General features: G+C 39.2%; 1 protein-coding gene across 2 annotated transcripts in view; it reads left to right on the top strand.

The window, feature by feature from the left end:
* The first annotated feature begins 3118 nt into the window (after positions 1-3118).
* The window catches only part of dym (dymeclin), a 120726-nt gene continuing 100215 nt past the window's right edge, over positions 3119-23629 (top strand). The window contains exons 1-6 of one of the 2 annotated variants that reach the window (XM_066710532.1): positions 3119-3351; positions 12458-12656; positions 15673-15725; positions 16445-16538; positions 18721-18854; positions 21238-21310. In XM_066710532.1, the coding sequence (XP_066566629.1) occupies positions 12517-12656; positions 15673-15725; positions 16445-16538; positions 18721-18854; positions 21238-21310 (494 nt within the window). In that variant the 5' untranslated portion in view covers positions 3119-3351; positions 12458-12516. Of the gene's footprint in view, positions 3352-12454; positions 12657-15672; positions 15726-16444; positions 16539-18720; positions 18855-21237; positions 21311-23629 lie in introns of both variants that reach the window. The other variant, XM_066710531.1, reaches the window with a different exon arrangement.

The raw sequence follows: 23629 nt of genomic DNA, 5'->3' as shown, positions 1-23629 counted from the left end.
GTGTCTTTGTATCTGCTTTAACGTCCCGATGCCTTTGTTTGTGTTGTTTTCCAGATCTTGTTAACACAACCTCAGATTTTAGCTCCAACCATGGTGTGCATTCCCTGCATCGTCATTCCAGTGCTGTTGTGGGTTTACAAGAAGTTCCTTGAGCCTTTCATTTATCCCTTCATTTCTCCAATACTGAGCCGTTTCTGGCCCAAGAAGGCTGTACATGAGAGTGGGACAGGTCCTACAAAAGCCAGTGACAAAAGCAATGGGACATGCAAGGTAACGCTCAGGATATGGGCTTTGAGAAATCTAATGGCAAAGAGTTTTGTCATTGTTATAGCAATTGCAAACCACAAAATGTGATGGCTGGGTGTGTGTATCCATTTCAAAACTCTTATTTTATCTGTGGAAAATTTAAAGCTAGATCTATACGAATCTACACCTGTTTGAGTTAAGTCAGGAGAAAAGCAATTCTAACCTTAAAAAAGTATTTCGTTCTTGGGAGGTTATAAGCCTAGCCCCAGCCTGGAATAAAATGTAACCCCAATTTCAACACTAAATGTAGTGTTTTTACAAAGGTTAGCTAAATTAGTCAAAACAATAGTATAAAAACATAAATGAATCCCACATATTATGATATTGATATTGTAAATATGTAATCTTGAATGAATACAAGGATAGCAATTAATTAGCCTATCATCTGCATATTATCCAGATTATTTCAATTCCACCTTTAACATACAAGCCCAAGTTGTTCTGCTTCCTGTCAGTAATTTCAGTAAAATTATTTTATATATTCATCAGTAGGTCTCATTATGGCCAAGTCCCTCCTAATCTGAGGTAAATTCCTCTGTTTTAAGTGTCTCTGCCTACTGACCTTTACTCGTTAAATCTGCTTACAGGTGGAATCTGAGTGTAATGGGGATTTGAACACTTCCACTGCCAATGAACAACTGACTGTCTCTGATAAGAAGACAGACTGATGCTGCATCGATGGACATGGAAAAAATGAATAGATATTATTTTCTGTGTTTGCTTGGATAATTTAATTGAAAATGCTTTATTTAACTTAATAGCCTTTTGCTATTTTTATATATGAAATTGCCCCATAACACACGGAGCATTAGAGCCTGTATTATTTGTTTAGGTTATTTATGATTTGTAAATAAATAGTAATGGGAGTTTGTATAGAAACTGTTTGCAGGCTTTCGTCTTGGGTTTCCTGCTACCCAGCTTTGATTCACTCTGTAGTTTTTTTAAATCGCGTATCTTTTCATGACAGATCATTCCCAGGATCTTAATTATAGAGCCTGCTTAATACGTTGAACTAAAACATACTCCTTTTCCAATAAGTCTTTTTTCCTTACATCCTTGAAATAATTTGTCTCATTATCTGTAAAAAATAAAATGGAAATTATACAATAGGTGTTCTTTTAACTTAATTTGTCAGAACGTGACGTGCTGCATGTTTTGGGGGTGTTCTGCAGCCAAATTGAATGTAAGATTGTTGGAAAGTAAAGGCTGATTGCTACAATATTCTTTTGCTTTTATTTATTTTTTACAACATGAAAAAACTACACCAGAACCTAGCATCTTAGCTGACACATTAGTGATTATTTAAAAGGTTTTGGGGAGAGGTGGGGATAATATCTGTAGCTTGGGTTAGGTTTAAGGATATATTCAATATCAGGTTAAGATAAGGATTTAAGTTGTTGGGGATGTTAGGAACTGAGGTAGACAAGTGATATAGCCACTTTATTTTTCTTTGCTCAGATAGGACATCACAAAAGGCATCTTAAATAATTTAATAACTATGTATATATGTAAGTATTTTGTTACTTTTATTATATTCCAACAATCACTAACACCTTCCACAGCTGTTGCGCTAGACAGACAATGTTTTTTTACCTGATATGATCCAAAATGATTGATTTTTAACTGACAGGTCTGTGTGTATTAATATGTTGGCGTTCAAGTTGTGAATCTATGGTTTTGTACAGTACGGTACATTATAATAGTCTACAGCTGTGATAGTCAAACTGGGTGCATGAGAAATTTTCCAGGTGTACGTGTTATTTAAAATCTTTAGTTGTTCACATAAGCTCTCCAGGGAAATGAAAAGTGAAATGATTATGTAACCACACAGCTACACAGAGCCCTGCAGAAAACAACTGTGTGGGTTTACAATGTCTACCTCAAATGTATTAAGATAGTGCCCTCTAGTGGGCAAACTGGAGAGAAACAAATATGAATGAAGTGTACGTCCATGATTGTTGGTAAATTGAATGTATACAATCTATACATATGTAATTGTATATCATTTATATAATTGTTTAATACATTTATCACAAAATATAATGAGAACAAACATACAATTTTACTTTATTTAAGATGTCAGTAAACTCCAAAAAGTGGTTAAAACTGTTTTTAAAACTGTGCCATGTACTTTCCTTGGACAAGGGATTTTTAAATAAAAAAGCAATACCCTAAAAGAGAAATTAAAAAAGAATTAAATAAATGTACATACATTGGATTTCCTAAATTGAAATTGACTTTAATTTTGGCATTGTCACCGATGTGTGATATAGGCTGCTCACCCATGTTGGTTTAACCCATATTTGCTCAAAAGGGAGTTCACAGTGGAAATATACATAAGCATCACAAGACAAATGATCATATTGAGATATCTCTAAATTATACTCTTACACTGTAAAAGTCAAAAAACTAACTTCTCACTCTCTGAACACTATTTTAGCACACAATCATAAAATATGACATTAACTGAAATGATCTTAATATTATAGAGGCCTTTATTGTATTGCCTTTAGAGTTCAGTAGCAGTCACATCAGTATAATACGTTTTTGCATTATATGTGGAATATATTTACTCTTAAAGGACATACTATTGGTTAGACTAATCAATCTAATAATCAAAACAACACATTTCAGTGACATTGAGCAAGTGCACCATGATACGGATCAAAATCCCATATAATATCCGTGGCTGTGAGTGAATGCACTACATATTTGGAAATGCATGCATCACAGCGTATAAACGCAACGTGCTCAACACGTACAAACTCCAACTCCCAGAAGGCCGTTCTGTGTTCCGGGATACATCCTGTTAACCTCTTAACCTCGTGGCGACGTAGGGATCTGTGGCGACGTGGAAATATGGAGGAATGAAAAAGAGAAAGTGGGAGATATCGGCAATATTTCAACTGAGTTAATAATAAACCGAGACAATACTAGCATTTGAAGTGCTCGCGTAGTCAGCCTGCATCGGCGACACGGACGGACGGACGGACGGACGGACGCGCCCGGGCAGCTGTCACACCGAGCGGGGAGAGGGATCTTTAGGTACGGGCAGTGTTTGAGTGTTTCAGAGGCTTGTGTGTGCAGATGCATGGGGATGTGTTACCTTTATGTTTTCACTATACAGATATTTCAATGCATTATTCCTGGATGGTGCTACTGTGAGTGGCAGGTCAATGAATCCATACATGCAACTAGAATCACAAACGAATACGATTTACTATACAGTTGACATTATATACATTATATACATTAGACCAGCAGTAGTAATGTTCCTCGTCACTTTCCTGCAAATTAGCCTAAGCTCTTTATATCGATCACATATAGACATTGTATTGTATGGCATTATGACAATAATTTGAAGCCAAGGATAGATTTACGATCTGAGATGAGATCTAACACGATCAAGTCATGCACATACAAAGCATTATATATGTTTTGATGTGTAGCCTCCAAGTAGTAGCAGCACTGATTATACGTCTAGTTAACAAAATAGCACTTTTTACAATTTCATGTTTAAAAACCGAGTACTGGTCCGCATTGAAACTGAAAGTCCACGCCTCTGGACTGGTCAGCAGCAGTGCAAACCTCAGTGCACCGAGGAAGTGCAAGTGTCATTTGCAGGACTGATGTTTTATGACTTGAGATGCTGTAAGGAAGGACATTTTGGTTTATGTATTATATTTAAAATGTGTTTGATATAGTTGACAATTTAACCATTTAAATGTAGATCCACACATAGATGCAGTTTTGCACAATGACCATACTACATAATATACAGCATAGAAAGAAAGCTTGCTTGAAAGCTATCATCTCCTCTTTGAACGTCACGTCCAGCTGACACTAGGAGGATCCCAGTATTGGAGCTGAACCAGTTATTTATTTAATGAGTAATTCTGTGAGTTCAAAAATATAACCGTATTATTGCATTGGTTTGCCAAGCTCACCATTACGAGCAACGCGTCAGCCTGGCAGAGGTCAAATGCCAGCTTTGAAATGATCCGCTTTCTTTTCACACTGCAGGTCGGGGGGGAAACCTTAAACCAATTGTACAAAAGGGACATTTGATCCCCCAGCCAACTTCTACCTACGCAACCCGGCTGGGGAGCAAAGTAAATTGTGGGCCTCTATGCATCTCTGACCAGTATTTGCAATTGCATAGCCCTGATTCAAATCAGAAATGTATAGTCTGCTGGAATACATCCAATTAAACTCTCCAGTGCTCTTTATGTGTTGAGGGTCGTATTATAAAAATAAATGACACTAAATGGCAGTGGCATGGAGCTTTTGTTGGTAAATTAACTCAAGGCCTTGGTTGCACCATTGACTTCCTTGCAAAGCCTGCTGAGAAAATCAGCCTTCTCTGGGATTATTGCTTAAGTGGCTTCTAATGCTTGAGGAAGAAATAGTATTATTATTTATTTTTTAAAAGCCTTGCTGCTGGATAAGCAAATGCAACAGCTATAAAGTATTGAGGAAGCCTAGGTGTTTATTACAGGAGACAAGAAGATTGATCTGGAGTCACTGGTGTCCAGTGTGGGACTGGAGAAGCCAGAGGGATAGAGTAATACCTGCAGAGACAGTGAGAGTCCACACAGAGGCAGTCCACAGTCAGCCAAGGCATTACTTTTTGGACATGACTGTGCTGTGAATCTCATTCTGCTATTCATCTGCAAGTCTGCTGAGAAGATATTTATAGTTCCTTTATCCAAGCCCAACTGAGGAGTCCACAGTCCAGGTCTCGTTCTGATGTACAGACTTGTTTCACCAAGCTAATGCAGTCATTCAATAATGCATAATGCAGGAGAGCATTCTGCTGAAAACTCAAAGGATTTCTATGCAGATGTTAAACTCTGAGGCTGCTGTTGTCTTTTTTGTGAATATTCCTGTACATATTGTTAGTTTTGGTATACTGGAGTGCATTTCTTTTCAATTAGGCCTACAGTGAGGGAAAAAAGTATTTGATCCCCTGCTGATTTTGTACGTTTATAGATCAGTCTATAATTTTAATGGTAGGTGTATTTTAACAGTGAGAGACAGAATTACAACAAAAAAATCCAGAGAAACGCATTTCAAGAAAGTTATAAATTGATTTGCATGTTAATGAGGGAAATAAGTATTTGATCCCCTATCAATCAGCAAGATTTCTGGCTCCCAGGTGTCTTTTATACAGGTACAGGTCTCTTAAAGGGAGTGCTCCTAATCTCAGCTCGTTACCTGTATAAAAGACACCTGTCCACAGAAGCAATCAATCAATCAGATTCCAAACTCTCCACCATGGCCAAGACCAAAGAGCTGTCCAAGGATGTCAGGGACAAGATTGTAGACCTACACAAGGCTGGAATGGGCTACAAGACCATCGCCAAGCAGCTTGGTGAGAAGGTGACAACAGTTGGTGCGATTATTCGCAAATGGAAGAAACACAAAATAACTGTCAGTCTCCCTCGCTCTGGGGCTCCATGGAGTTTCAATGATCATGAGAACGGTGAGGAATCAGCCCAGAACTACACGGGAGGATCTTGTTAATGATCTCAAGGCAGCTGGGACCATAGTCACCAAGAAAACAATTAGTAACACACTACGCCGTGAAGGACTGAAATCCTGCAGCGCCCGCAAGGTCCCCCTGCTCAAGAAACCTACGGGGCCATGTACCGTCAAATCTTGGGTGAGAACCTCCTTCCCTCAGCCAGGGCATTGAAAATGGGTCGTGGATGGGTATTCCAGCATGACAATGACCCAAAACACACAGCCAGGGCAACAAAGGAGTGGCTCAAGAAGAAGCACATTAAGGTCCTGGAGTGGCCTAGCCAGTCTCCAGACCTTAATCCCATAGAAAATCTGTGGAGGGAGCTGAAGGTTCGAGTTGCCAAACGTCAGCCTCGAAACCTTAATGACTTGGAGAGGATCTGCAAAGAGGAGTGGGACAAAATCCCTCCTGAGATGTGTGCAAACCTGGTGGCCAACTACAAGAAACGTCTGACCTCTGTGATTGCCAACAAGGGTTTTGCCACCAAGTACTAAGTCGAAGGGGTCAAATACTTATTTCCCTCATTAACATGCAAATCAATTTATAACTTTTTTGAAATGCGTTTTTCTGGATTTTTTTGTTGTTATTCTGTCTCTCACTGTTAAAATACACCTACCATTAAAATTATAGACCGATCATTTCTTTGTCAGTGGGCAAACGTACAAAATCAGCAGGGGATCAAATACTTTTTTCCCCCACTGTATATCTAGTGAAATGAATGAACTTACTCATCAGACTTTGACACTCAAGTGTCTCTCTCTTTTTTTTTTTTTTTTTTTAGTTCAAACATTTTTAACATTTATCAGCTACTTTCACAGCCCTGAATTAGCACTAATATTGAACTGACCTGCCCAAAATAACATTGGTCAGCCCGAGAAGAGTGCTAACTTGGCTCTGTAAATTCAACACAAAGAGTTAGTTTTTACTTTTTCAGAAAGGTGTGGCTTGTGGAGCATGGTGGGAAATGCTTAACCAATATGATGCTACGTGTCTGTGTAAATAGTTTTAGGTTACTTAAGACCTATATGACTTTATACGATCAGTTGGTTGGGGGAAATGCATGAAAAAGTGAAAAAAAGAATAGTGCAGTTCTATTGCGTGTTAAAACCTAAGGCTTCCAAAGTAATAGAAAGATTTTTGTTTTCTAGTAACTTTTTGATCAGTTTAAAATGGAGCAGGTAATCAATATATTCACCCTAGGCCAATTTCCTGGCAAACAAACAAAAGGAAAAGAGTCCAAAGTTTATTCCAGTCAATATAAAAAAGATCACCTTTTTTAAAATTTAAAAAAGAATTTTAAAAGCAACGATAACAGTGACAACAAAATCCAAAACAGTAATATAGTATCTTGATTTTATTTTATTTTTGCCAGATTTAAAGATTTGGGATTATTTGAGGACAAATACCACTTTGTTTCGTTGTTGTCCTATAATGGCAAGAATAAAATAATGATGCTTGTTACATTTGTCCTGAACAAAACCTTCTGTCTAGTCAGGTATCTAGAGATAAGAGGCATGGTTCAGGTGATGGAGCAGATGGAAGGTTTTATCCTTATACATCAGTACAAGTTTAATAAAAAATATAGGAATACTGTAAGTCTGTATTGTTATGAATAATTTCATAAATTAGTCACTGGCCCAGGGTGAAACTCGGCTCTGAGAAGGGCATAGGTAGAATACACTGGCAAATAAGCCCTTACGAGATCTCTTTTAGGCTGGAATATCCAGCAAAATGGATATTAACGTCACCTTACACTATTAGCTTATTTGGAAAGCCTTTGCCCAGATGGTAGCCTATACATACAGTATCTGTACAGTACAGGGCAGACTGGTTAAGGTAAGCTTGTATGTACGTGTAAGTTTTCATATCTTTGTGTAAATTGGGGCCAAATTAAATACAATATCTGCTTGATATCAGCAAAGAGATTCTATTAATAAATGAGAGCAACATAAGAGTTTATACATATTAAGCAAATTCGCATTATGTGTGAAGTCCCGTGTTTGTGAAAAGGACAAGTTTGCACGCCTCATGTACTGCTCATAGTTCAGGGCCTTTTTATATAACAGCTCTGAAGTCTAGAGGCCGGCTATATGTTGGAAATGTTATTTGTTCTGAAGGATCTTTTTTTATTATTCATAAGTCATATTCCTCTGCATTGCCCTAATTCTGCCACATTTAACTTCTGCAGCAGTGAGTTGATGCCTTTTTAATAGATGAAGAACCCTAGCTGCCTTAATTGGGTTTTGCTATAACGGGCGGTGACTGAAAGATGCCTTGCAGTTAAAACACTGTCTGTGCAGAAGACAAGATGGCAACTGCTTAATGGCTCTATGAAAGTTGCCTGTTGTCAGACGATGGGTGAAAAGTACACATTGCAGGGACTTCAATTTGATATTATATACCAGGTGTGCAGATGCATGATCGAAGATGGTGTAGGTCTACTTTCTATACATGTTTGATTTAATTGGTTTAATTTGTTTTCTTTTCTTTTGGAAAATGTGTAAATTCTGTGGCCTGGCCCTTACACTCTTGAGTGTTTAATTTGAGACTGAAATGAAAAGGAGAATAGGAGAACATATCTGTGAAATTGAATACACTTAAGATCTATATACATAATAGGGAACATAATTATGAATAACTTATGTCTCGTTTACACTAGCGTGCCCGTATGGGTGTGTTTCCACTAACAAACACCCGAGCTGAGCCGGAAGCCATCGGCAAAACTCTGGCCTTGTGACATACCGGACTCTGTCTCCGGGCTGTTGGGGGCCGTGGGTGGGGTTACGGGGGCTACACAAATACTAGTTAAAATTAATGTTTACTGAGGCTAAGGACTCTCAAGTTTTAAAAAGTATTTATTTCTTACTATAGTATTATTATTATTTTACTTCAGTGGTTCCTATATAAACAGTTTGGAAAGACTGATCATTCCTTTTTTGCCGTATGTCTTAAATGATTTTGAACCGTGTTATTCTGTAGGTAAAACATAAAGATGCAAAAAAAAGCACAACCAGAACATCGTGGTCCGCCATAAGAATCGCCATTTTCACAGTCTTTCACTGTCACACACACAGTGTATCATCGACTTGCTACTCGGCACGTTCATTATTCGTGACGTCAAACGCTTGGCTCACCTCTCTATAGTGTAAATACCAGTCTGGCACGATGCTGCCCCAGCAGGGCCCGGGTACTCTGCATTAAAACCAGTGTTACAGGGTAGTTACTTATGTACTTTTTACTGACATATTTGAAATATTTAGTTACTGATTTCAGTTTTAAATTATTTTTTTAAAGATTATAGGATTGTGCTTTCTGTAGAAATAATAATCATTAACTTTCATACCTTTTAACTTATTATAAAACATAACCTTGGACTATAACAATGCTGTGCTCTTTTGTTGGTGATCTGTCTCTGGGTAAAGTGTCACATTGAAATAATATCATATGTAGTTCAGACTGTAGTATCATTTTAAGGAAATAAAATGGAAACAGTTTGGCATCAGAAGGATGATTCTTGTATGGAAAAACTAAAACAACATTATTTAAGAAGAGGCTTTAAAGAGCTGTTCATGCATTTTAGTTTTTTCTCTGTACCAATGCTCTCACGTTCTCTTTCCTCTGGTCCCCTATGGGTCTCTGGCTTTTGGATTTCACTCAGATACATGTTGAGGCCACAATACCCTGCACTCAGCACCTTGCCATCAGCACATTGTACACCACTGCATTTGTTATTTTCATCACGTTGGGAAAAAGTAATAAGAAAGCGATAAGTTGTTCTGTGCACTTCCCAAATGAACTTGGTGGCAGAGGCCCAAAAGCTGTCCACAGAAAGCTAAGTAGAAAACCAGCAAATTCATCTCACTTGTGACAAAGGAAAAAAAGCCAGTGAGCCTCCCTGCCTGCCTAAGTTTGGCATTCATTCTCTTGTTATATCCTATTATTTAATTTTACTGAGCGTATCTCATCCAACATTAACCACCTAACGTGGCTCAGTGTGTTCTGGACTCTGGGGTTGGGGTCAGTTCCACTGTTTCGCTTCCAATTCCCTTTTCCAGAACCTTTCTAAGTTCCAATTCCAGTACCAATTCTTTTCTACATTGACATAATAAGTTTTACTGGAACTGGAATTGAATTGAAAACGGAATTACAAACAGAATTGAAATGCAAAACTGGAATTGACCAACCCAAACCTGCTCCAGTGAGGGTATTGACTAAGGAATTGCCTCCAGAAATGTTTTTCTCTTTCTAGTCTAGTCTGATGTTATTCTACCAATGAAAGACCTCGCAAATAAAAAATGAATCCCAATTTCTTAACAATGCTCAGATACTGAACACAAAGTTGAGAGATGTTTGGTTTGAGATAAGGTGAAGTAGGCACACTCGGCGACCCGATCCTAGGCCTCTCTGTAGAAAAACAAAACGTTATTTTGCTGTATGAACACAACCACAACAAAACATGTCATGTTAGCAGAATTTAACCCACATGCTTTAATACTACCCCCCCCCGGTGCTGTGTCTCTGTGGTCTAATAGCAGTCTGGCCACCTCTGCATTTGCTGTCTGCTGGATGGGATTAGGCTAGTTGTTTTTAAGCAGCCCTGCTGTCAGGCCATTTGTTCACAGACAGGACAGCAGCTCATCCTGTTTCAGGCCAGACTGTCTTGTTTCCCAGCCATAAATGGTTCAACCTCTATGACTCCTTTAAGGTCCTCTCTCATCTGACCAGCTTGTCGGTTGGAAACCTCTTAGTATCTTAAAGGCCTGTCTGGCTGTTGATGAATATCTGGCCTTCATCACATCTACCTCTCGCCTGCCTTGTGTAAATTGATGCTTTAAAAAAAATAGTCTCTCTTCCATATTACATAACCTACTACTATGACTCCAGATCTGTTCAGTCTGGTGTGTATAGCCTATCAAATAGTTTGGTTACCATCGTGATCATTGCAATGGATGCTGGGATTTATACAAGAGTATCCCACCATGCTCTGTGTTTTAATGATTACAGCCCCTCCCCCAAAATGAAGAGCCAATACACAGGAACGTATAGCCCTAGCTCATTGTTTTAGATTCGCAAAGATCCGACACTTGTGCGAGTGTGAATCCGGATGATAAAACAGCTGGTTCTTTTCAGTGTCATCCATTCTTAAAAGAGCTGACGACTGATCTTTATTTCTAACCCTCAATAGCAGAAACATAGTCAGACAAAATCTAATAATTATAGTAATCATAATACTTCTCAAAGAAAATAATAAAAAACATTTCTGATTTCATGACTCCAGTCCCATTCAAAGCTTTCCATTCGTCTCCCCTGCAAGGATCAGATGTTTAAATTAAGCTTCAGTACAATTATGAGATCAATCTCTCAGACAAATAATGAAATTAGGCAACACCTCAGCCTTCCTCTGTGCCAATGGCGGATGATTTTTGATTTGTCCTTTATTCCAGCAGAAACGTCTGATTAGTATGGGATCAAGAACATGTGCGTTTTCAATTTCCTACCATTTAGGAGATTTTATTTTAAAATGCAGTCTTTAAACAGCCATTATGACTTGAATTAGTTCTTTACTTTAATAAAATGAGCTGGCTTAAACTATTGTCCCATTATCCATGCATACTGATGAGTGCAATCTGTAGGATTTTACACGGGTATAAAACTAGGAAATTGAACTAAGAGAGTGGTATTTTTATAGTACCTAGAATTGTTAATCTATCATGCAGTTCTCTTTGGGATTTCTTCTGCCATTTCATGTGCACCCTCAAGGTGCACGGTTTTACTCTAAGCAGAGGCAAGGATGGGATCAAATCTGTAGCTCAGAGAAACTTGACTTCAGTGGCATATCTTGTTAAACAGGCTTACACCTCCAACATGCTTTAACTGGAACTGTAACCTACTTGTCATCAGGGAGAGATGAACCATGTCTTGTCTGACCTATTTAATTTCTCTCTGCAGTGTCTCAGATGAGCACTGCTGGCTAGTTGATAATTAAACGATTGACCCATTAGCAAACTTTTTCTTTTTTTCTTTTTTTTGGTATTACTCTCATGCTACCATAGTACAGCATCTTGCTAATTAACTCGATAGCTGATATGACAGATGATATGATGGCACACCAGCTGCCAGTCTAAATGTGTCCCCGTCTTAAAAGTCACGTGTATTTAATTTAACAAGGTCTGCAGTTCACTCACGCGGCTGAGAGGTGGCCAGTGTCTTTTCATAAAGTCAGACTGAGTTTTTGTTTTTCTCCATTTGGTGCATGATAACTGAGATATTCCTCTCTATTATAATACAATTGTTTTATAATGGAAAGAAAAATTATTTAATCAAGGATGCACAAATCCTGCAATGAAATTATGAAATAAAATATTGATATCTTGTTATTTTGAAATGATACAACTACAGCTTAAAATTGTCCATTATGCTTCCCCTTTTATTCTCATGAATTTGGAATAACCAATATCTACAAACATGGAAAAGTCACTGTATTGAATATTATAGTCAGTATTTAACTAAACTGGATAATGAGTACTCCCCCCCCCACACTCAGCCATTATTTTCTTCCAAGTTCTGATCACAATTACTAGATTGGATTTTCCTGACCATGTTTTACCTGCCGTGTCTCAGCAGGGCCAAGCCTCGAGGGAGATGAAGTTGTGAAAGACGTCAGCCGACCTCACAATTAGGATATGGGAGCCAACACCAGTCACATCAGTGACCTGTCGGAAAACAAGAATCTCCAGAATTTGATTGGTACGGAGTCCATCTCGGAGAATGACCCCTTCTGGAATCAGCTCATCTCGTTCACCTTCACCAGTCCTACCAACAGGTGAGAAGGGTTTTATTTAGTTACTAGGTCAGATTTTAGTAGGAACTCTTCCTCTCCTCCCAGCACTGAAGACGAGGTATTTTTCGGTGTCTTGGCATCACAAACGAGACTTGCGTGATCTATATCTTCTTTTTGCCGTAATATCAAGCGCAGTACTGTTGTCTGGCTCCTGTATTGAACACTTGAGTGATTTTTGTGAATCAAATTAAATTTAAAAAAATCAATTAAACGAAACGAGTTACGAGTAATTACGATGACATAGAAATGAGACCAGTCTTTATTTCATAACCTTTAATTCAGGTTAACTGTCATGTCTTGTTTTTTTTTTTTTTTTTTTTCCATTTTGTGGTTGCTCTACATTTTAATGAGTGTCTTCAAAAGGCCGTCACAACAGGTTTGGTTTGAGCTCTTCTATGAGGTTAATGATTAAACGCTCCAAAATCTCCCCACGTTATTGTCGATTTGTGTAATATTTATTTTGGAAAGCTGTGTGTAGTACACTTCAGGAAAAATACACTTCTGTTTCAGCAACATTCCTAGAGTGATGCAATTTGTGTGTGTGTTCCTTTTCAAATATAAAACATTCTTGTGGTTTTCTCCGTTGGGTTTCTCTTTTATTCTCAGGCCTCGCCTCTGGACAGGGTTGGATCTGACTTTGATTAAATAGGTGGTGGATATCACAGTCAACCTAAAATAAACCGAGGTGTTTGTCGATATTTAATCACTCCTGCAACTTAAAGTACAGCTACAGCTTCAGCCCCAGCCCTTTCGTCAAATGTCTTTTGCATCCGTGATAAAGCAACAAGGAAATGGTTGTTGTGTTTTTCCCTTTTTTTTTGTACTTGATATTTCGAAACTGAGAAAGCCTTGTGAACCCATCTGTAACACCTGCAACTTCCAAAGCCTTCTCCTAAAATCAATATTTATTAGACTAATTCATATGCAATTTGCCAGGACAAACTTGACGCTCTTAGATTTCTAAACCTTCAAGGCAATCGTTAATATGAGCTGAATCCTCTGTAACCTTTACCAACATTATTTTGTGTTTCCCTTCTTTGCGGAGTTAATAGAGACGTGTCGGAGTTCTCAATGTAAAGGTCAGTTTTTGCATTTGTGGATGCGCAAGAAATCACAAGTGCCATTCAAGTCCGTAAGCGGTTTCGAAGGTGGTAGATGGCGCGTGTTGTAGTAAATGCATAGGCCCTTAACGGAGGCCTTTGAATACTTCACCAAACTGCATTTAGATTTATGACTTCACTTAAAATCGGGAATAGGTCATTTCAGTTTCATTTAGTTTGAATAGGCTATAAATTCTTATTAGTCTGGAGCTACAGCTGCAGCAGCATAACAGAAATTGCAATTATAACTGCAGAGCTTGAGATACTGGTGATCTTTGACAGAGTTGTAATGTCTCATGCTTTGCACAGAGCAGTTGGGAAAGTCAGTGGGAAGTCAACAGTAAACAGAAGAACAGGTATTCTATATCAGGACTCGGATGTGCATGGCTTTGACAGCTGCTGGCATTTCAGAGATACGTCTCTTGCAAAACATTTGGCCTATAAAAATGAAAGTTGCCTATACATTATTTAATCTGACATTAAAATATATTTTAATCATGTTTCCTAGCAACATGTCATGGCTTCGAGGGTTGAAACATGTATTTTTGATGCGTGTGTCTTAAGTGTATTTGTATATGTATAGGTCTGTGTTTAACTCCTCTGCACTAATTGCTCCATATTAGGTGTTCTGTGCCATTATCTGCCTGTCACAGGTTTCTTTGGTTTCTCAGTTACTTTTGTTATGAAATACAATTTGCATATTCATTTTTTAACTTCCCACCCCCAAGGCCCAACATTTGGTCGCTTCAGTGATGTACAGTGAGGGAAAAAATTATTTGATCCCCTGCTGATTTTGTACGTTTGCCCACTGACAAAGAAATGATCAGTCTATAATTTTAATGGTAGGTGTATTTTAACAGTGAGAGACAGAATAACAACAACAAAATCCAGAAAAACGCATTTCAAAAAAGTTATACATTGATTTGCATAATTGTCTGAGAGCTGCGTCTTTTCTCTCTCATTTTCTTTAGATTGTTCGCTGTGATCTGAGCTTGCTTGTCATTTGTTTGCTTATATCCAAGTCAACATCTTCAGCGAACATTTACTGTTTTTCTTTATTTGAATTTCTATTGTGAATTTTGAAAAGCGATTGAATTAACTTTTCAGTAAAAAGAGCCTCTATGCCATAGTATATGGTAATCTTCAGTCATGATGAAAATAAACAATAATCAAAACCATGGATACTCAAATGCAGCACAGCTTTCAAAAACACTTTCTATTGGTTATGGTGGTTTTAGTAAAACTCATGTTTATTGGTTTATGAGCTCTCTGTTTCTCAGTCTGTGTGTTTCACCGGCGCTCAGTATTGTGCGCGGCGCCACTGCGCATGAGAATCACTGTAGAGTCTGAAGCTTTCAGAGAAAACTATAGCACCATAACTATTTGGTAAATAATTATAATAATGACTGTTAAACCAAATAAATTGGTATTTATTTATTGTCTGAAATCTGAGGAAGGTTTTTATGGTAATTTGAAAAAGATTTAGCCAGTAATTTGCTGATAGATATTTCTATAAAAGGCAAATATCGGCCGATAACACCGTTGCTCCGATATATCCGTTGGTCTCTAATTATTTCACGGCTACAGATGTGGATTTGTCGGAGCTGCAGAAGTCAAAGCTACATAAAATATATATGTATCCTACAGTTGTGAACTCTTAAACTCTTGCCAATTCTAGCTAATGGGTATTTTTGCGAAGGCCTTTGAAAACAGAACTGCAGAGTGGCCACTTCTTCATAAGCTGGAATGTATAGCAGAGAAGTGCACTACCAATACCCACCCATGAGGGCGTAGGCCTTCTGCTTGTTAGGCCTGTTTAGTCTCATGTCAGGTCTGTTCTGATAACTCGAGGAGCCTTTTGGTGGCTTAAATCTCACTCGATTTCTTTTCTCTTTCAGTGCGGACGCAAAGCTTTTGGAAGAAGCCATCATCCCACTCGCCAAGATCCTGAGTATGCCCTTTTATTTTTTTGTATTCTAAAATCACAATCACGGTTTAAACTTCACTTTCCAGCTGCAGGCCACATAAGAAAATAAGTGAATACAAACGCACAAATCGGCTACCAATCCAGAGCCTTTTTTTTTTCTCCCAGTCAACCAGATCAGCAGATGTTTGCACTGTTTTGAGCCTTTGGCCACTGGGATCAGTTTAAGACATTTCCAGCTGGTCTAGCCAGTCAATTGCCCAGCAGCAGTGGATGCGGTACAATGAGCCTAATCTGCCCTCGGGCACTTTTGTTTGCCACCCTCACCCTGTGATACTAATTCAGTGCTTCTCACATCTGTCCAGCCGAGACGTCAAACTGTGCTCTGTCCCAAATAGGCTGTAGTCTTGGCATGTCATCTAACCTGCTGGTTTAGCACACTAAAATGCTGGCGCAGACAATGTTTTTATTTTTATTTTTTTTAATGGGAACTTTAAAGGCCCAAGTAACCGAATGAGGTTTGAGGATGTCCAAAAAAACATTGACTGGAATGTCTGTCCACCAAGAAATATCTCCTTCATACTCAGTCCTTGTTACATACAGGTGACTAGGTTAGGGTTTCATTCATATTCCCTGAGATTGGCCTGACTTCAGCTGTTTCTGTAGATTCCCTTCTTTGCTTTGAGGTTTTTCATAATGTAGTAGCAGAACTAGTCTAATTTTTGTCTTTTGCTTTCTTGCCTTAGTTGAGAACAACCCAAGAACAGGAAACTTTGGAGCCCTTGTGAGAATTTTCCTCAGCCGAACCAAAGAACTAAAAATATCAACAGAATGCCAAGAGTAAGTATGTGCAAAACAAAACAAACTAAATCGAAATGGCAGACTGCAACGTGAAACATTTTACATCCATTTTTTTAAAATTCCAGACAAGAGGGAGCCAATTAGCTTAGAGCTGCTTTAGCAACTGCACTTGTTAGAACTGAAAAAGAAGAGTGCTTATTTATTTTTCAAAATCAATATTCATGCAGCACCATGACCTGACAAATAATATATATTTATTTATTTACTGCATGCAAGCATACAGTTTGTATTATAAAACATGGTATGAATTAAATGAAACTGTACAGTTGTAATGTAAAACAAGTAAGTCCTGTTTTTGTTCAGTGTTGAATGCTCTTGTCTTGAATGTTAACATGCTACCATTCTTGTCATGCGTGTCCAGCAAGTTTGGTTTTACCTAAATGCACAGGCACTCCTTTAATTCCCATTTCCCGAGAAAAATGTCTAGCCTTGTGTATAGTTGTATATCTCCATAGTTTCCCAAGAAAAGCAAAGTATTTTGACTCCGATGGCCTTTGTGTAGACTGCCTTGCATTGTCACGCCACAAATGTTTGCCTTGACATGATATCAACAGTTTGTAGCCCCAAAATATCATAATCCTAAACCCTGCTGCCTCTATGAAACACCTGCCAAGAAAGACAAGCTCTTAATTTTTCTGCCTGCTTGTCTGCCGTGCAGTGGGGTAATTGAAAACAGAGGTTTAAGGCAACCACAATAAGAGGCACCGACTTCACTTACAGTTACTGTTTTGGGTTTGTATACATCTCGGGATGCATCTGTTGTATCCCAGACAACGGGTTAATCGAAGACAGGAAACTCAGTCTTGGAGCAACTGCAGTGCCAAAATGCGGTGGCAAGTTTCCTTCTTTACTTTAGAGCACAGGAAATTATCCCGCTGCATCATTCAGCATTTGCTGGTAATCCCGCAAAAAGGTGCGGCCTTTCTGTCTGGAGCCCATGTGGTGAGGAGGTAGACTCGTGGCCGCTCCGATCAAGATGCCTTCGTTGTGCATCATCGTAACCTAGGCGGCAAGGGAAATGAATTATGATGTGTCTTAAGTGAGGGTGCATCAGCACCAGACGCCGTGGCTCCGGCCTTGAAACCCTGGGGCCAGAGTGTGATTAAAAACTTTAATAATACATGGCTGTGAAACCTAGCCCTTTCTCAGGGTGCGAATCAGGTGAAAGAGACAGCCGCTCAGGCACAGCGCTAAGTAATTCCTCAGCAGTTGGTGAATAGGAGAAGATCACAGGTGTGAACACCAGATACGGCACTCTTAGACAAGAGCTGCTTGTGTTACTTTTAACCCTGTCTTTGTTGACGCCAAACTGGATTGGACTGCGTTCCAGGCTTGGAAAAAGAAACCTTTATAAAATGGAACAAAAACAGGCCGTTACACGTGTACTTTTAATGTGGTGAAGACCTAGACTGAAATGGCACACCCTTGGAAGATAAGGAAGCATGCAAATTCTGTCCTAATCAAAAAAGCCGAAATTGGATGACTTTGCATTTAACTTCTTCTTTTCCATGTTATTTGACTTTCTATCCTCTGCTGATGTTCTTTAGTGAATAAGTTTATTTGCTATTATTTACCAAACGTTTTGTATTTGTGTACTTTTGTAATTGGGTTGCTTGTCAGCCATAGAGTGCCACCAGAACTATAGACATCATAGGCAGGGGGAATGCTGGGAATAATTGAGCTGTGTGAATATTTTATACTGTATTTTATGGTTTTCTTAGCAGCCGTACTGTATGTGTGGTGTCAGGAAGGTGACTGTGCAGTGCTAAATTGTGTGTGTGAAGGTTTCATCCTTCCTTCCTGAATTTGCACACAAAATAAAAGCATGACACCCCTTCGCTACCAAGTCAAGGTTTTTACTCTCAAACCGGATGTCTGATTGAAGTTTTCCTGGTACTGGGAACAAGACACAGTATATTTTGTTATACCAATACCATGAAAAACGGACATCAAACATGCCAATGGACATTTTTTAAATACTTGTAAAGAACTGCCAAAATATGTATCTGCATAATAAATCTACTGGGCCTAATAGTTGGACATGGGGTATCGCCTGTTTTTCTTAATAATCTTAACTCATTTGTTCAAGAAGGTATTACAGGGTTGAGCTAGATAATAAGTCTTGTTCTATTGTTTGTGTTTTTGTTTGTTTCCTATCCAGTCAACTCTTCATCTGGCAGGCCCACAATGCCCTGTTCATGATCCGCTGCCTGCTGAAGGTCTTCATCAGCCAGATGACCGAGGAAGACCTGCACTTGCAGTTCTCCTACCAGCAGAGGGAGCCCGGCACTTGCAGTAAGTCCTCAAGACCAGCTCGTTTTCCCCAAACGCATGCCTGGAGTGCTTCACATAGCAAGCAGGATAAACTGAGCGCCAGAGCAAGCATTGATAGAATTGGTTAGGGAGGTTAATGGATACATTTTGGGAATGACGGAGAGGTATAATTGCAACAGATTTCCTTATAAAAGCTTCAGCGCAATGTTTAAGCGATTTGACTGCAGGAGATGAGGGTCACGTCTCTTTTGCAGGGCAGCCACGTTCTTCCATTTCTGGCCCTTATTTTCTGTCTCTCTCTCTCTCTCTCTCTCTCTATGTTAATTTATTCAAAGTATACACTTCTCTCAAAATGAAGGTCGTCCTAATGAGCTTGAGGTAATGGTGAAGTAATAGATGCAAAACTGTGCACAGTCTTCCAGGTCTTGAGACACAATATAACTGATGTGTGATTCCTCTGGGAGCGAGTGTGTTTTAGTTGTTGTCTTTGACACTGTTCGAATAGACCTGCATACCTGGTGCTCTGCTTAGGAAGGTCATGTTAGGTATGCTTGAATAAGATGTATGAAGGAGCAACTGAAGCCGTTTATTTTAGCAACGGCAGGGATTTTTATTTTTTTTCTGTCACAGCCAAAGCTGACTGAATAATCTCAATTTTCCTGAGTAATGCACAGCAGTGGTCTGTAGCTTTTAATCAGTTAAGTAATGGATTTGTTTCAAAAACACTATATCTGTGAACTTTTTAAAATGACTGCCCCTTTTTCTTCAACTTCATGTTATTGTTATTCATTTACGTTTTGAATTAGGAACATTGTGAGTGCCTCACACTTAATTATAATATTTCTGATCAATAAACCTATATAAGCCCAGGTGAAACACAAGAAGGGATACAGTGAGTAGTATTTATGTTTCCCCCGCAGTATTAAACATCCTGCACAGAGAATTGCCCTTCGAATGAAAGGCAGGGAAATTAATGGAAAGTAAATTCCTATTTATTCCAGCCGCATCTCCCTCTCCGTATTGTGGCGACGGTGGTGAGGAGCAGGCTTGGTGAATGAGTCAACTTTTGGCTCCGGCAGAGGCCTATTGTGTGGTGAATGAGTGTGTTTGCCTGCTTTTCTTTTCTTTTTCTTTTTTTTTTCCTTTTTTCCTTTCTTTTTTTGGTTGTCATGTGTCGGGAGAAAAGTCAAAGGTTCAGATTGAAGCAAGCTCCATCAAAGCAAAAACACAAACAGACACAAAACAACAAAACATTGCAGGGGATTTTAAGGATATAGAAATTGACAATAAATAATTTTGTCATTTATTTTTTATGTGGGAACTCACTTTGCTGTGGAACACAGCAGTAGCATGAAGATTGTGTACCACAGCTCTTTCCCTGGAGCCACAGTCTTTGATGAGAAATGATGGCAATTCAATGCACAGCATATGAGCTTTGGGAAGGACTTGATATTTGAGCAGACATGGAAAAGTAAAATTTGTTTTAGTTTTTTTTGGTCTGTCAGTCTTTCCATTGTTCATGTTATTTTCTGGGAGAGCGAGGGAATTTTGCTGTCCTCGTAGTATTTGAATTATTAAAAACAAAAAGCAAAAGAAAATACAGAAAAAATATTTAAGCATTTTGCATTCAAGCTTTTGAATTGCAGTTAAACTGAGTCCTCTTAGAGCAATAAACAAATGCATGTTAAAATTATAGCAGTGGTAGAAATGACAGGAGAAATTGCCGTCTTTCTTGGATTTCTGTTACAGTTTGTATCTTCAGCAGTGGAAAATCATTTTTTTTCTTGTAAAAATTTGGCTCTGTATTGCTCTGTATCCGTTGACTAATATGCTCCATAATTTCTAAATTCCTTAAAGTAACGATAAAGAAAAACAAAAACATCTGGCATTTAGGCAAGCAACTGCATGATCTATTCTGTCATGTGTTCAGTGTAGGATGTATGTGTGTACGTATGTAGATTGACTATTTTGGCGTACAGCAGAAAATTACTTGCACATTTAGTTTTAAAATATACCTGAATTGTGTTGTAAATTTCAGTCAACCCTTATTATCTGGTCTCTACAAGTTTCTAAGGGTTGAAACCATTAAATACAACAACAACAACTATATCATAAACCAAAAAAGTTGAGAAAAAATGACTTATTGAAAGAGCTCCAGCTGTTTTGGCAGGGAAACACTTTTATTTTACAAACCCATCCCATGTTCCACATCTCCCTTGTGTCTTGACTGGCACTGAGATCCTTTGTATATTCTGTGTCTTGGGGCCCCCTTACAGCCCCAATTAAGTCCAAACCGAAACAATATACATGGTGTATTCGTGGTATTACAGTCCTATTGTGAGCTCTTTATTTCTGAAGATCTGTGGATGGCCTAATGAGACGAGTCATCTTCTTTGTTCCGTAGCGTCGGATACGGAAGACCTGCTGGAGGAGATGATGTGTAACCTGGTCCATCTCATCATCGATGTCCCCCTGCTGTGAGTATCCCTCATGCCAAGCACACCTGCCTGTCTTTGATCTGCACAGACTCACACAGGCAGACGTGGGCCTCTGGAGCTGTGACTTGCAAGTGCAATTGAGCTGCTACTAAAACTCTTCTGGAAACTGCTTTTCTGCTAATGGAAGAAGGGGTGAGATGAAAGGCTTTTCAATCCAGTGGCTAGTGAGACCCCCGTAGTGGCCTGTGTGTTGGGCACAATAATATTGGAGGCCTACTGTGACCAGGATTGCTGCTTGGAGGCACCGTTGTTAGCAAGGGTTGGCCCGTTAGGCAAAGGCAGGTGAAAGTGATTTTGTTTAGGAACCGTACATATAAGGAACTGTGGACATGCTGCAGAAAGTCTCTTCTGGTACGTTGTCCTGGTGTAGTGACCTACAGATAAGGCCCAGCTAGCTTATTTGATGTTATACTAGGAAGGCACTATTGCCTCATCACTGCGAGGTTTTATCACAAAGTTATTGTTTTTCTTTGTGTATTTTTCCTGCTGCCATATAGATGTCTATGAAATGGCTTCAGTTCAACAGCTGTCATGGCGGACGTTGGGCCTGTGACCACCTGAAATCTGACTGAGCCTCACTGTTTTATATTTGGAGAACTAATCTGTCAACCGATACCAAGATACAGAACATTAAAAAAAAAGTTCCCCTTTGTGTTATCTCTACCTGAGCTGACTTCTCTTCAAGCAAGCTTACCATGCAGAGGACAGTGTCCTGGGTGCTCTGCTCTCCCTGTAACCTGTATATCACTTGCCTTCACTGTTTAAAGACAGTGGGTTACTGAACACTCCCTGTTTAGGCTTATGTGTCGAGTGTTCCTCTATATTATGTTTTGCGTTACTTATAATTACATGTAATTTTAACAAGACTGTACAAGATTGAGATGAGGCAGTATAGTACAGTTGGTTAGATTGTTTTTCTCAGAAGACAATATTAAACTGATAAATAAGATGACGGTTTCTGGGTGTCAGTCCCCTGTGGAGATCTGATGGGTGAAACCAGGAGAAGGTACCTTTTGTGTTGTTTTCAGTGGAGTTCGTAGCCTTCTTAAGTAGGAAAGCTATATCACAGAGGATAAGCAGTGCATGGGTTTTGAAGTTGGGGCCTGAAAACTGGGCAGTCAAATGGTGACTAAATGGCAAGGTGTCATGTGATGAGATTCATTTTCTCCTTCCTGGGAGGAGGTGGACTTGCCTTTTTTGTTTTGTTTTTTGGTAAAGTTAATTTGGGAGTGTTTTCCTGATGTGTCTCGCTGTGTTTCCTCCAAGCAAAATGAACCGATCCTTGTTTTTATTCACCCATCAATTATAAAGTATTTGTCACCACACTCGTGTCTTACTGAGCAGTACAAAGAGAGGTTATCTCCATTTCCCAAGGCGTCGGTCTACCTTTGGTGTCTGCGATTTCCCAGAAGTGCTTTGCATGTCAGATTTCCCTCTATGACTTTTTTTATGCTTTGCTCTCATCGCTGGGCATTAGATAGATATATTTGGCAGCTGTGCTGAAAAGCTGATGAAAAGACTCCGGGTTCTGATTGCACTGAAACGCATCTGCCATATGGTCCCGAAAGTCGGTAAACACGCAAGCAGCCGAACTGTAAGGTGAGCGGCTCCCGTGGAAGAGCCTGCTCAGGAGACGGATCAAAGAAGAGAAGAAAAGCGTGTACTGTCATTCTCTCTGGTGTTCAATGGGCGCGTCTTGCTGGCCTGGTCCCTCTAACCCCCTTGCCTGTCAGATGCAGTGGCGCCGTTTTCCCCTCCCTGAGCTGCGATCGTGCCCACCGTGGATATACATTTCAAAGAGACTGTCTGAACCTGTCCCTGCTGCTCGCTTGCTTTTGTCATCTGCTTTCCTCATTCATGCGCCACACAAAGGCGTCTGCTTGCACCATCCAGGTGTGTCTTGGGAAAGTGGATGCAGAATGCTAGATTCATTTTTCAGTTGTTATCACTGCGGTCTTTCTGGAAAAATATGAAGCGCTCTCATTTATTTCTATGTATTTATTGTTCAGGGGGTTCTACATTTGTCTGTGGTCACACTAGTGTTGTGTGAGGAAATCTGTATAATGTGGTTTCAATGTGTATATATTTTATTTTCCCCCAAGCCTATAAAAAGGAAGGAAGTAAGTCTTCCAGATCTCATTGAATAACAGTTTGAGAGATTTCTGTTGGAAAATTCTTTTAAGTAATCCCTAAGAGAGGGACAACCCCATATTGATCATATCAATCTGCATCAACCAAATATTGATCAAATGAGTCTGCATCAACCAAATATTCCAGAAAATATATTATTTGTTTTAG

The sequence above is a fragment of the Amia ocellicauda genome, chromosome 8 (assembly GCF_036373705.1).
Source record: "Amia ocellicauda isolate fAmiCal2 chromosome 8, fAmiCal2.hap1, whole genome shotgun sequence".
NCBI lineage: Eukaryota > Metazoa > Chordata > Actinopteri > Amiiformes > Amiidae > Amia > Amia ocellicauda.
Note: the sequence above shows the minus strand (reverse complement) of the source record. Positions and strands in the feature narration are given on the sequence as shown.